General features: G+C 40.4%; 1 protein-coding gene across 2 annotated transcripts; it reads left to right on the top strand.

Annotated features, from left to right (window-relative positions):
- The first annotated feature begins 6536 nt into the window (after positions 1 to 6536).
- Positions 6537 to 13882, top strand: prlhr2a (prolactin releasing hormone receptor 2a). Of its 2 annotated transcripts, XM_084945560.1 has the most exons (4): positions 7075 to 7168; positions 7999 to 8082; positions 8701 to 9181; positions 10903 to 13882. In XM_084945560.1, the coding sequence occupies exons 3-4, from the start codon at positions 8721 to 8723 to the stop codon at positions 11537 to 11539; spliced, it is 1098 nt and encodes a 365-aa protein (XP_084801686.1). In that variant the 5' UTR covers positions 7075 to 7168; positions 7999 to 8082; positions 8701 to 8720; the 3' UTR covers positions 11540 to 13882. The 2 variants fall into 2 exon arrangements, with proteins under 2 accessions (XP_084801685.1, XP_084801686.1); XM_084945559.1 differs by lacking the exon at positions 7999 to 8082 and having other exon boundaries at positions 6537 to 7168.
- Positions 13883 to 14200: the final 318 nt, after the last annotated feature.

The raw sequence follows: 14200 nt of genomic DNA, 5'->3' as shown, positions 1-14200 counted from the left end.
ACCCAAACATACATTTTTGGTTACTTTTTTTCATCAAGGACAATTAAGATCTATTTTAAGGTCTTTTAACTTATCTATAAACTCTAGATTTTATAACATACATGGTACAATGTTTTACTGTGGCTTAATTTATGCTGTAAGTAACAACATTATGTTTTATAATATGATCACCAGTCACTCAGCAGGGCTTAATTGAGAGCTTGTGGATTAACGGTTAACCTTTCATATTTACTGAAAGCACTCCTGCTTCGTGAATTCACTGCAGCTACTGTGAACATCATTCAGACAAAATACTCTGAATTGTGCTGATAAACATGCTGTAGACTCAGCAGATTTAAGCTTCCTTTATTATTCACCAAGGCTGAACAACCCTGACTGCTGTGACAAACATCTGCACTTCACTCAATAGGTTCTGATGTACCATTGTGCACCATATTTCCATAAACAACCTTGAAGGATGTTTTGCCACTGCTCTCAGGACACGACTGCACGATTAAGAACTGAATTGATATCCGACTGCCAACAAGAAAGATAAGATTAGACAAATGAGGAGCTTTTATCCTACTAACATCGTGTTCTGAGAAGCGCTGTTGTCATTTGTGAAATTGAAATGTAAAATATCAAACTACTTTTCTCAATGCTACAGGTAAGAGAATTTTTCTGTATTGTGTCTGTGTTTATGTTGGATCATTCGGGTCCTCTACCTGGCATGGTTCGATTTTTTTTAAGCATCTCCTTTTTCTTCAATTAAGAAACATTTCCACTCAGAAATTAGTGTTATTTTCTTCTTTGGTTATGAAAAACATGTCCTTTTCTTTCTTTCTTTTGTCTTTTTTTAGGAAAACACATGGCTTTTATCCAACTAACTTTAGATCCTCAGCGGCCCATTTACATTTGTGAGATATGCCATTATTGTGCGTGTTGTTCAGTTCTGAGTAACAGGTTACAAAAAGGTATTTAATGGAGGCAGTGTGCTAGCTCTTTTCATTTCGGTGACCCTGAGAGAACAGCGAGGATAATCAACATGCACCACCATCACAAAGTCTGAGCCATTAAATCCTATCTAGACCTCTTTGATTTGTATCTGACCATTTTTGCATGTACACAGTGTTGCAGATATTTACTCCTATCAGGGGTTTCAGGTTTTTGTCAGTAATAGGTTACAGGCATCGTTATAGTATGCTTGCAGTTATCCAGACAATCCTGAATAAAGAGCATTACTGTAAATCTGACAGTTGCACAGAGTAAACAGAAGAAGGTATTTTTTCCTTCCATCTAATTTTTAATAGAAATCACTCAGGTTTATAACAGGTGGAACTTCAGGATTTATTAATTGTTTGTTCTAAAACTGATCAAAGTCTGGACAGCCCTGCCTTTTGTCTAAGAGAGTAAAAAACATTAATTGGTGCTTCTTTATAGAAAGACAACCTTTATGAAAGGCTGATTTATGAATGCAGATTCATCCAACCATCCATCTTTTCCTTATCCAATTCAGAGTCACGGTGGAGATTTATATATAAAAATTCATCTGTAAATCCCTCTTACACTGTTTGTGCTTTGTTTTATAGACGCGTGCAGTTCATTTGTATTACACAAGGAACTCATTATGGGCCTGATATGTATCATCAAACAATATTGTTGCACCAGGATAAGCCTGATTACTGAGCTGTCCACATCACGCTGGTTATTATCCTTGTGGGTTTCTCTGGGTGAGACATAAAACAGAGAAAATTGCCATTATCTAGTGAAGATAATCATGTCAAATAGAAGTCTTGGACTTTTGTTTTGGTAGTAACTTTAAGTCATCACTGAGCAGACCCAGGAGAGTCTTTCATGACCTCCAGGTTAAATAATTTCAGGTGTTTAGCTGACCTGGTCTTCAGGTCCACTTGAATGTGTACATATGGATGATCACTGATCAGTTATGACCCATGAACACTGAACAAATATGAACAAAATCAAACAAAACCAGAGCAAAACACAATTGAAACACAAATGCCTGACAGTTACTGTCAAACTGTCAAGCAGTAATAATAAGAATTTCAAGTGGCGAATGAATCACACAGAAATTATCTGAAATGTGTGATTGTCCCTGACAGTAAAAATTGTGAATACAGCCATGAACTACAGATTGTGAGCATTTAAAATCTTGGCATTAGTTGACATCATTTTTTAAAGGTAATGTTGGGGGTATGGCCTGTTTAAAGACAGGTGACTCCAAAGAGTCAAAAAAGTTGGTGATAAAAACAAAGATCACAGACCAGTCTCCTGAGTTGTTTGAAACTCAATTGCTGTGCATACTAATGCATATTAGTGCGTAACTACTAATACAGCCTCATCGTTTATCTGAAAAAGCATTTGTTAACACCTCCAGTGTCCAAATAATAGTATTTAACCGAGGACTTTGGTCATGGTCCTGTTGTTTTGCTCGTTTTGTTGTGTTCTTAGTGCTTTCAGCATCTTCATTTTCTTGTGCCTTCTGTGCTCGTGTTCCTCTGTCTCTGCTTTCATGTACGGTAGTTTGCTACTTTGTTGTTGTTTTTTTAAAGTTTAGTTTTGTCATGCATCTTGTTCTAGTTTTCCTTCCTGCTCTTTTTGCTTCTTTTCAATTTTGGTATTCTTCAGTTCATTATATATTTATTATTATCTAATTTGGGTGCTTTTTAAAATCAGGAAATTTCAGCCGATGATATTTGTAAAGGTGAACTGGAGGTTTTTAGCATGTTATCAGAAATATTTTAACAGTGTCGCTCTAAAACACTCAATGGGCTGGAGTAAATTAAAAAACATCATCACTGAGCACCGACTCATGTGTTACTGTTTAGTTGTGACCTGATCTGTAAAAGCCTCATTGTGTCTGCATCAGTGAGTCTATCAGTAAAAAACACTCATCATGCAGCCTGCTTGCATAAGACAACTGAAACTCAATGAGGTCAGATCACCTTAATTCACAGACAAAAACCACTGCCTATGAACTAGATTCATCTAAGATGAAAGCTGCCAGGTGCCAGATGCTATCATTTTCTTTCAAAGTTTATTATTAATTAAGTTTCAAGCTGGTATTTGTGAAATTGTATTGTTTAATATAAGCCTTTAAGCATAGTCCACAAATTCTCAAAAGGGTTGAGCTATTCCAGAAACGTTATTTTTGTGCGTGCTTTATCTCACTTCACTGTGGACAGTGACATCGGTGTTCCAGCAGTTTCCAGTTAGTGGCTGGCTTGCGCCTTGGTGGTTCCCGGGTGTTCCTGAACATCCTAACCAATTTCTTATTTCAGGGTGACAATTTGTTTTGTTTTTTCCAAACTTTGGCCAAATGATGTCAAATCTGAATAAACTGCAGTTAAGTGCAATTGTTTAAACCGAGGATCTGGGAAGCTGCAGTTGTTTATAAAACCCATTAAGACCATTTAGTGTCTGGAATTGCATCTCCAAAGCCCCAACCTCAACTCTACTGAAGATTTGTGGACTATACTTAAAAGCCAGGTCTGTGCCAGGAAGCCAGCCAGTTTACATGGACTCTATTAATTCTGCCAACAAGCCAGAATTATACTAGAATTTTGTTGACTTCCAAAAATGCCTGGGCGAAGTGCAACTTGCCAAAAGACATTTAACTACATGTTAGTGGGGATGTCTGTATAAATTTGAGCCTGTATGTAAACTTTTGACCCGCAAGGTTCAAAAGTAAAAATCCAAAATAAATTAATTAAAGATGTCTACTAAACAATCATTCCAACCTGGAAAATGAACAGAAATCCGTAAAAGCCCCAAATTACCATCACATTTGTGCCCATGATGAGTGCATGCTAACTGCATTTGCATTTCAAATGTCCTAGCAATAGTTCAAAGAACTTGAAGGTTAAAGTATTTGATAGTTCTGCAGGTAGGTGAAACACCACAGTGACTCATCATACCTTCTTCTTATTCATTGCTCAGGGTCTGAAGTTTTGTTTTCTTCACACCGGCAGTGGTCGTGGAGACAAGTAGTCTAAAAATTACACAGTCCCCATGAAGCTCAGAACACAGTGACAGATTCGAATGCTGCTCATTCCTGCTAGTGCAAAAAAGGTCACATGGTTGTCACTCATCAGCAAGTTTTAGTATGTGACAGAAAAAAAATTAAAGAAAGAAAAAAATTCATGCATGTTAAGTTGTTCTTCTCTCACAAGAAACAATCTTCTGGGATGGTGCACTCTATAGCGCTTGACTAAACAGCATCTGTTCATTTTTGATTAAATGAAAAGACACAGTAAAGCCTTTTAATAAATCCAAGCAAGTGTTAGAATCTGACATGATCAAACTAAAGCAGTGTTCAGTCTGAACAGCTCTGAAAGTCTCAGTTATTGTTAAATGATGGCAAAGGCGGCTGCAATATTCTCCTTTAGCTTATAGTATTTTCCTATCCCGAACCAAAAAAAAAGGCTGCCCTATAGTTTCCTAAAGAGGTAGGGGAGACCGGGGATAGTTGTAACGTGGGTCAGTTGTAACACTTCCAATTTCTCCAATCAGGGCTAAGTTTCAAATGATGTGATTCATCCTGTACATGCCCAATTCAGTTCTGCTATCACATGTGAAAAATAAGCACATTTTGTCAAACACAGACAATTTAACACGAAAAAAAGTAATTTGTATGCCAAAAAGTAAGTATTTCTACTTTATTTCAATTTCTAATAGCATTATCTGCTTTGCAGTTAAACTCATCAAACTTAAATTATGTTATTTGTATGTCTATGGGGATATATTCTGTGTAGGTCTTTAGTGCTAATGTTTTAGCCGTTGGCTGTAATGTTAGCTAGTTCATGGCTATAGGAGTCTGGGTCAGTTGTAACAGCAACAGTCTGGGTTAGTTGTAACAATAATGCAGATGTTACAACTTACCGCACTATTACTTTAACTTATATTAAACAAGTTGGGGATATGACATCAGCAGAGAGAGGTTCACTGGTTGCTTTTGTATATGCGGTTAATGCCATTGGCAACACATATCCTCCACTGTTTGTGTTCCCACACATACATTATGCAGACCACTGTGTCAGAGATGGACCAGTAGGAAGTATTGGTAGTGGAAATAAATCAGGATGGGTGCAAGAAACAGATTTCCTCATCTTTCTGAAGCACTTTGCAAACCACACCAAGGTAAGCCATGATAAAAAGTAATGGAATTGCAATGCTGGTGCACAACTACATTTTTTCAGCTTCATTGTTATGTTCAAAAGTTGGTGCAAGAGTTGTAGGTTATAATTCCCACTGAGCCAATGAGGCCAAACTCAAGGAAGACCAACCAAAATTAATGAAATATTCAGTTGCAGAAAATTCCATAATTTGTCTTTTTTGGGGGGTTGGAATAGGTTCAAAAGCTAGATATCTGCATTCTGTCACACACACACATAGCTACATAAATGGCTCTAAGTGTATTCATGTGTTGAATAAAAAAGATTACATGTTAATGTTTTGTCAGTACCCTTATTTCATTGTGTTACATTTACAACTAACCCAGACTACGGGGTTAATTGTAACATTTCACTCTTTGTGTTTGAGACCATACCATGCAATGGGTAATTGTGCTGCAGAGAAAATAGCTGCACTATTTAATAGCAAAGACATGTAAATACTTTGCATTACATTTTGAATCCACTACCTTAAAAGAGCTCTAATTTACAGACAGAAATGTCAAAAATGTTACAACTATCCCCGGTCCCCCCTATTTAGTTTTAAAGGCCAAAAAACAACTTGTTATTTTCCTGCAGTGGTGCTTTGCCAGTTAATGACTTCAACAACAGTTCAGGCTGCTGCTTTCTTGGCACACTTTGGGCCCCTTTTGTAGCAAATGAGGATTGTTTAAATGCCACAGCCTGTCTGAGTGCTGATGCTGACTATTTCAAATCTGTGAAGAATGTTTCCAGCATCTTGTTAAATCCATGCCACCAAGAATTGAAGCAGTGCTGAAGCCAAAACTGAAGTTGCCGATGATTCCACTTTAGTGCCACAATTCCTCTGATACCGGTGCTCAGTGCTGTGTTTTGACTACTTTGAGGACCCTCAAGGATAAATCCTAGCTTAACGCTAACTTTGCAGATACTACTCACAGGTGGCTGAGTGGGAACTGCATGGTGATTTTTCCATGCAGAATGAAAAGTGAGGAGAGTTAACCTGAATTGATCGCACTCACTCGAAACTCTCTAGCTTTAAATGGACGGTTTGAAACCCCAGACACACTGAGCACAGCATCTGCCGTGGACGTCACACCAGGATCCCCCTGATCAGCTGGCTTCAGGTTGTTGATTCCCAATCAATTTGCTAATGACAACAAAAAAGCTCGGATCGTTTCGCCTCTGCCCCTGAGAGTGAGTTTGCACAAATCAAACGTCGTGCTTGCAGAACCTCCACCTCTGACTGTTCTCCACACAAAGGCCACGAAAAACTGAGACATCACATTACGTCACCTCTTTATCAGTCTGCCCCTCTGTTCCTTTTACAAATATTTATAACAAAGGAGGATAGTTCAAGCACAAGCGCCATAATAGCAGTAACCTTCTCTTATTCCACAGAATATTGAGCCGTCTTGGCGTGGGCATAAATCATTCTTGACTGAATGCTACAGATTGTATGGAAATAAAACCGTTATTCATTTTTTTAATTATCCATTAATAGAAATGATCAACAAATACCGTGGAGAATGTTTGCTATAGAATCTGCCACAGCAACCTGAAACTACAGGAGCAGGAGAACATGCACGAATGGAGCTGCAAAGTCTCTTTAACCACCTACTCTGTCCTTGCTTTTGAAATCAGGTGTACAGTCTGCAGGGTTTTATTCGGGCTTTTCAGGCCACACCATCTTCCGAGGAGACGCGTCGGAAACGCCGTCCAGTCATCACGGCTGTCACTCAAGTTTGGGGCAGATATATAAGCGAGACTTCCTTCCCCAGTCAGCCGGACTGCACCTGCTGATCGCCACACACACCCACACTCACACACACACTTGATTAATTAAAAATATTGAAGTTGTTACAGTGCACGTTAATGAAGGGTTCGGAATGCATGGCTGTGTTTGGTGTCCGTAAACCTATAAGCGTGGATTTGTGTGAGAAGCGCGCATCTCTCCACAGACGCACAGAAGCTCCGAGCTGGATATTCCGTGCGCTGGAACACTGAGACATCTGTAGACGGTAGGTGTGCTGCTTTGGCTTGTAATGTTGTGCAAATTTAAATTGACAAAGTCTAACTGCACCTAAAGTCAGCACGTCGAGTGTGAGAAGAGCGGAAATGATGCAGGCAGGATGCAACGTGCTTTTTCTCCTTGGAGACATTTAAAAGTTATTTAGAGGATTTTTAATTACTTGCGTTTTGTCATCGGTATGTCCGACAGTTTTATAGCTGTCAGTCCACTCGCTTTATCTGCGTCGAGGTATTCCAGAGCTGACCCTGTCCGCGAGTCTGCAGAAACTGTAAATATTTCCAATGCCTTTAAATGGTGATATGTTCTTTAAAATGTATGAGATCACGCTACTGGTACCAGCGTGCGTTATTATTGTTTTCTCTCCTTTTTTCTTGCCATAAGGAATATGGGAGTGTTAAAACAAACTAATAAAAAAGAAATATCGGGTGTGTGCCAAAAATCTCTGACCTATTTTTCCTGTAACATTTTTCCTGTGGACAAACGTGTTACATTCATTTACTCTCACTCTCGTCCATTGATGAACAGCGTGATTCACTGTTCGACTCATATGTGAGTTTTCTCTGTCCACTGTTCACAGTGTGGCGTGACTTCAGCACATAAATTGCTGCAATCTACGGTGTTCAGATATATAAACAATTAACTAAGGATCACAAAAGCAAGCACAAAGGCAAAAATATCGGGCAAATTCTCTAAAATCGAGAAAGACCAACCCAAATTTTTAATCTTTCTTAGAGACACAACAGTTGAGATATTGTGATTGACTGCTGTCCTTACACTGCACCTTCTGGCCATTTTTTCCCCTGTAATATTTCCTGGCAGTTCAAATATTCAGCCTCCACTGCTGGTTTTTTCTTCATCAACATAAAATTCTTACACAGTCTTGGCCAAATGTGTCCTTGCTGGGTGAGTTTATTATAGTGCTTATATTATCCTGCGTTGTTGTTTTTTTTTTGGCATGAATCATTTAAATTTCCTCACTTGATTAATATCTATGCTGAACTGATTTAACAGGGACCAACACCTCCTGTGCTGACCACATAAACACTGCACATACATGGTGCATGGGGCGATAATGGCATGAGTCATCCGGCAGCATTTGCTTTGATATTGAGTGTTTGCATGGAAGTTTTGTGGAAATGACTGAAAGGCATGTGGCTCCACGAGAGCCTACTCGTCTGAGTTACACTGAAGTAATAACCCCAGTTCATTTTGGTTTCTGCATGTAGTTAGTCAGTGAATTGTCACCGTAGTCTAATAAAAGGAATTCGCTTTCAGCATAGTGGGTTTTTTGTTTTTTGTAGCTACACAGGAGGAAAAAAATCATTTACTTCAAGGACAAGAAAAATAATTGGACAAAGGCTCATGAAGCTGCTCAGCCTGTCTGCAGGCCTGTAATAAAAGGAAAAGCGTTCTCAATCACTTTGCCTGTTCTTGTTTGCACATGTCTCCCTTGGCCAAATTTGACATTTCACTGTGCATGTTGAACTGTACTTGACTCTGTTTATGATGTCATCTCTGTAGGTTCACACCATCCTTTCAGGATGGAGGTTTCGGGCAGTGGGTGGGCAGCTGAGCTCACCCCTCCGTGTGTGACACAAGCTGCAAATGGAAACGACTCTGGTCAGGTGTTTGAGGTGGCGCTGCAGAACAGCTCCTCCAAGCGCAGCCCCCAGTTTGCGGGCGTGGAGCTGCTGCAGTCCTTCAAGCTGCTTATCATTCCCTGCTACACCCTCGTGGCTCTGGTGGGCGTCTTTGGCAACTACCTGCTCCTCTACGTCATCTGCCGCACTCGCAAGATGCACAACGTCACCAACTTTTTCATTGGAAACCTGGCTTTCTCTGACATGCTGATGTGTGCTACGTGTGTCCCCTTCACGCTGGCCTACGCCTTCAACCCACACGGTTGGGTGTTTGGTCGCTTCATGTGCTACCTGGTGTACCTCATACAGCCGGTGACGGTGTACGTGTCAGTGTTCACCCTCACTGCCATTGGTGTAGACAGGTAAGTCACAATGAGTCAGAATGCAGTGTGAAAAACTGTAAGTAAACCTCCAGCATCTCGCTGGCATGCAGCATGCTGTGTGTCTGTGAGAAACAATGTACAAACAAGGACAAAAAACTTTTCATCATGAAGCGTTTGTAAACAAGCTCTAGTTATCCCTCAAAAACAAAGCTAAATATAGCATTCATTTTGCACACAACACCTAACAATGACTCACTAACTCAAAGAAAATAGACACTTTCAGCAGCCGCTGTTTTGACATGCAGTGGCAGGATAAACGGTAATTGTAATTGCCATTTTGATGGTCCAGGACCCCCTGCTACTTGCTTGCTTGCTTGCTTGAATGACTGTGAAACACTAAATAGCATAGCGCACTAACTGATTGTTATCAATAACACCTGTGTCTACCTTGCCATGCTACGCCACGCATCAGTCTAGCTGCTGTGTGAAGGACCTAGTGAACAAGTTTCCAGCTTCAGATGCAAATTCACCTTGATGTCGTGAGTTTTTATGTCATCTGTAAAACCAACAAAGATTGTTTTTTTTCTTAAGTGCAAACATGACATGAATGTGCATAATGGCTCAAAAGACAGAGGACCAGAAACACCAGAAAAGGGTGAAAGTCCAAAACCTGAGACTTTAAATCAAGCAGGTGGTCACTGCGACAAAAAGGCAGACCCTCAAATTTAAAACAGGTGAAGGTCATTCATGACAAGAACTTACAAAGAACACAGTGGTATCTCCCTAAATGCAATACAGTATTAAATTATTTGGTTTTAGCTAAAGTGCGCATCACCTACTATTGATGTACAACTTCACTGCTTTGTAAAGTCGACCTATCATGCTCTTAAGCAGCTCTGCATGATTCACAGTTCAAAATAATCCTTAATTGACCTATACCACACCTTGTTTCAACCTGTATTCATTTTGAGTCATCTGCCCTCAAAACTGGGTCGTATTCACAATCAAGGAGAAAAACAATCTTTATTGATTTTACAGCTAACACAAAAAACGACTACATTGAGGTGCAACTGTGGAACTTCTGATCTGGCTCTTAAACACCAGATTTGAAAGGCAGGTGGGCGGGGCTTCTGCGCTCACAGACAGAGCTGTCTGCCTACGATGACTGTACTTTCACTAATGTCTTACAGAGCACGAGTAGAAAAACTGAATATAACTCTGTGTAAAACTGAGGGATCCAAGCTTGAGCTTTGAGCTTGTTTATTTATTATCAACATCTGCTGTTGTTGCCCATATGACAGAAAATAAGGAAAGACATTTGAAGCTACTCTACTAGTCTAAATATTCTGCACTAATTCAATCAGTTTAGTGCTATCTAAATGTAAGTCTGTCTGAATGAGGACATTATTGTTAAGTGAAGCTCTGTCGGACTCGTGTGTCTGTTTCAGTAACCCAGCACACATCTAGTCTTATCCATTCACCTTGGTTGCAGTGGCAGAGCTGAATTAGATTTATTATTTGTGAAGCTTAAAACATGATGTTACTTTCCTGGTAACAGACAATTTAGTAATGATGTTGTGCTGCTGCCATTTTTCAGCCTGTATTATCCGTTGTCCTTAACGGCATATGGTAATTTGTGCGCTGATTGCTGTCGCTCATATTGACTGGTAAATGTTGTTCGTCTTTACCCCTGCCAATTACTGATTCCATCATTTTCTATCCACCTTTCCTTTGCTCCTTTTTACTCATGGACTCCGCAGATACTATGCCACGGTGCACCCTTTGAAAAAGCGGATCTCGGTCTTGGCGTGCACCTACCTCCTGTCTGGGATCTGGCTGTTGTCCTGTTGTCTGGTGGCCCCGGCTGTGGCTCATACCTACCACGTGGAATTTAAAAACGAAGGCTTCACCATCTGCGAGGAGTTCTGGATGGGCCAGGAGAGGGAGCGGTTGGCCTACGCCTACAGCACTCTCTTCATCACCTATGTCCTGCCTCTGTCGGCCCTCTGCATCTCTTACCTGTGCATCTCCGTCAAACTGCGGAACTGCGTCATACCCGGCCACCACACAGAGAGCCAGGCAGAGGCTCAACGCGTTCGCAAACGCAAGACCTTCCGTCTGGTGTCCCTGGTGGTGGCGGCATTTGGCATCTGCTGGATGCCCATCAGCGTGTTCAATGTCCTGCGTGACATTGACATCGATCTGATCGACAAACAGTACTTTCTACTCATTCAGCTGCTTTGCCATCTGTGCGCAATGAGCTCATCCTGCTGTAACCCTTTCCTCTACGCCTGGCTGCACGACCGCTTTCGAGCTGAGCTTCGCAAAATGTTCACGTGCCGCCGTCGCATTGGCATCTCGGCCAACAACTGCGCCACAGCCAGTGTGGTATTGTGAAGCTTTTGTGTTTTAAGCTGAAACTGGGTACCCACACTCATCTCATTTTGGTAAAGCAGTGATAACATTTAAGGCAGTCAGAATTAGAGCAGCCTAGGCATAGATGGGATAGGGTAGGAGTCTAATGTATGATGATCCAGCTCTTACCCGGCATCCATATGATATACAAACTAAATTAGTAGGATACTGTCAAACATGTCCCTGTGTTGTTGATCAGACAGAGATATAGCATTACAATCCAGAGATATGCTCCATCACTCCTCTTTTCAAACTCTCCAGGATTGTTTAACACAATACGATGCTTTAGGAACAGGAAATAAGTTTACTGGTACTGATTTTCAAGAACAAGGGTGATGTGCAGAGCTGTAGAGGAATAAAGCTCATGAGCCACACCATGAAGAGATGGGAAAGACTGGTTGAAGCTAGGCTGAGAAAAAAGGTGATGATAAGCGAGCAGCAACATGACTTCATGTAGAGAAAGAGCACTACAGATGTGATGTTTTCTTTGTGTTGTTGGAGAAGTGTAGAGAGGGTCAGATAGAGTTGCACTGTGTCTTTGTGGATCTAAAGAAAGCATATGAAAAGGTGCCAAGAGAGGCGGTGTGGTACTGCATGATGGAATGAGGAGTGGCAGAGAAGCATGTGAGGGTGGTGCAGGACATGTAAGAGAACAGCAAGACAGTGGTGAGGTGTGAGATAGGAGTAATGGTTCCAAGTTTGGGGGTGAGATTACATAAGGGATCAAGTGTGAGCCCCTTCTTGTTTGTACTGGTGATGGGCAGTCTGGCAGAGGAGGTCAGGTCAGAGGAGTCTCTGTGGTGTCTGTGATGCTTGCAGATGATATTGTGATATGTAGTGAGAGTAAGGAGCAGGTGGAAGATTCGTGACAGAAGGATAACAGCAAGAGTGAAAAGGAAAGTTTGCAAGATGGCAGTGAGACCTGCTATGATGTGTGGTTTGAAGACGTGCTGGTGACAAAAAGACAGGAGGCTGAGCTGGTGGTAGAATTGAAGATGCTAAGAAAAGAATTACCAAGAGGGACAGGATTAGAAATGAGCATGCTAGAGGGACAGCTCAGGTTGAGCAGTTTGGAGACAGAGTTAGAGAGAGACAAGCTCGAGAGGGCTTGAGAGGGTTTGACATGTGCAAAAAAGGGTTGGTGGATATATTGGACAAAGGATATTAAAGATGGAGCTGTAAGACAGGAGGAAAGAGACAAGAGAAAAGTAGTGTGGCAGAGGATGCTGGGGATGAGATGGAGGGAGATCTGCTGTGGCGACCCTAAAGGGAGCATCCAAAAGAAGAAGAGAAAGATTTACTTTTAGCATCTTTTTAAAATCTAGGATTTTATGAAAATAATATAAAAATAGAATCCCAAACATGTCCTCTTCACAAAAATACAGTAAAATGCAAATATTATAAATTTGAATTTTAAGGAGCTCAGTCCCAACTCATTTATTTATCATCCATGCAAGAGAAGAGGCTGTAAGCATAAGATTATTGTTGTTCAGCATTATATGTAAATAAAATAAAATAAATTATGACACCTGGAAAGTATGAAACGTAAAGTTACTAGACTTGGTACTGGGTGAGGAACATCTACAGTCTTTAATGAAATAATGTCAAATAGATCACGTTTCCAATAAGTTATGAAGGATTTGAAACATATTTAAGAGTGCTTAATGCTTAATAAGAGTGCTTCACCTCTAGAGGGCGCCACATATGTGAAAAGTTCAATTGGCTGCAGTTTGTGTGATCTAGGGTCATAACAGTCAGTTCCTAAAAAGTGAGTATGATTGTTTGCAATGGCATGCAAATACATTTGAAGATATTTCATACATATATATATATATATATATATACATATATATATATATATATATATATATATATATATATATATATATATATTCTCCAGTTTTGCGCGTGATGGCTTTGCCCTCAGCTTTCGTGGCATCCCAGCTTTCTCCGTCTCAGTTTTGAATCCCCACGTGCCCAACTCTTACTTGACATATTCACAGCAATTCGTACGTGTTCACGTGCTTATTATTTATCAACAGCTGCTGATTGTTTGAGTGCTACCATATGCCTGAACTCTGATCGCTACAGCTTGAGGTGATTTTCTGCCATTTAAACTGTAAAGCCTCGAAATATATGTACACTTCCTTTCCCGATCAGCTTTGCAGCGCAGCTATGGCTGCAGACTCATTTACAATGCTTTAACTGCCGAGAACAACGCAAAAGACTGAGAATATTGTGAAAAAGTAAACACGCTCAAATGCAATGTTATTGTTCTGGATAAAAGTCAGGCAGCGTGTACAATAAAACATGCTATGTATGTTACCATGGCTACATTGCTTTTTCATCCTCGTGGGTATGGAGATAAGAAGCATAAAATAAACCTGCCAGAAGTTGGAAGACACCGAACATCTGGAATTGTTAGTGCAATTAGAACATTCGCCGAAAGCTAAATAATTATTATGTAAATATTTCATTTAGTTGTGTTGTATATTACTTGCAAACACACAATGGTGGTAAACGACCACATGCACAGTCCAGAGGCATAATTAGTGTCTTTATTTGAAAATAAACACAGCGGTTTCAGACATTTACATCAGCTGTAATATTACAAACACTGGATAGATCAGGCTGTACATGCAG

This window comes from Perissodus microlepis, chromosome 12, assembly GCF_051167445.1.
Source record: "Perissodus microlepis isolate ML-2025 ecotype Zambia chromosome 12, ASM5116744v1, whole genome shotgun sequence".
Lineage (NCBI taxonomy): Eukaryota > Metazoa > Chordata > Actinopteri > Cichliformes > Cichlidae > Perissodus > Perissodus microlepis.
The sequence above is the reverse complement of the archived record's forward strand: the minus strand, read 5'-3'. Positions and strand labels throughout refer to the sequence as shown.

What these genes read in the sequence shown, in the direction of transcription:
- prlhr2a (XM_084945559.1), top strand. Translation starts at nt 8,721, where the DNA reads ATGGAGGTTTCGGGCAGTGGGTGGGCAGCTGAGCTCACCCCTCCGTGT. An exon ending in ACTGCCATTGGTGTAGACAG is followed by an intron (nt 9,182 to 10,902) that starts GTAAGTCACAAT and finishes TGGACTCCGCAG; the next exon opens with ATACTATGCCACGGTGCACC.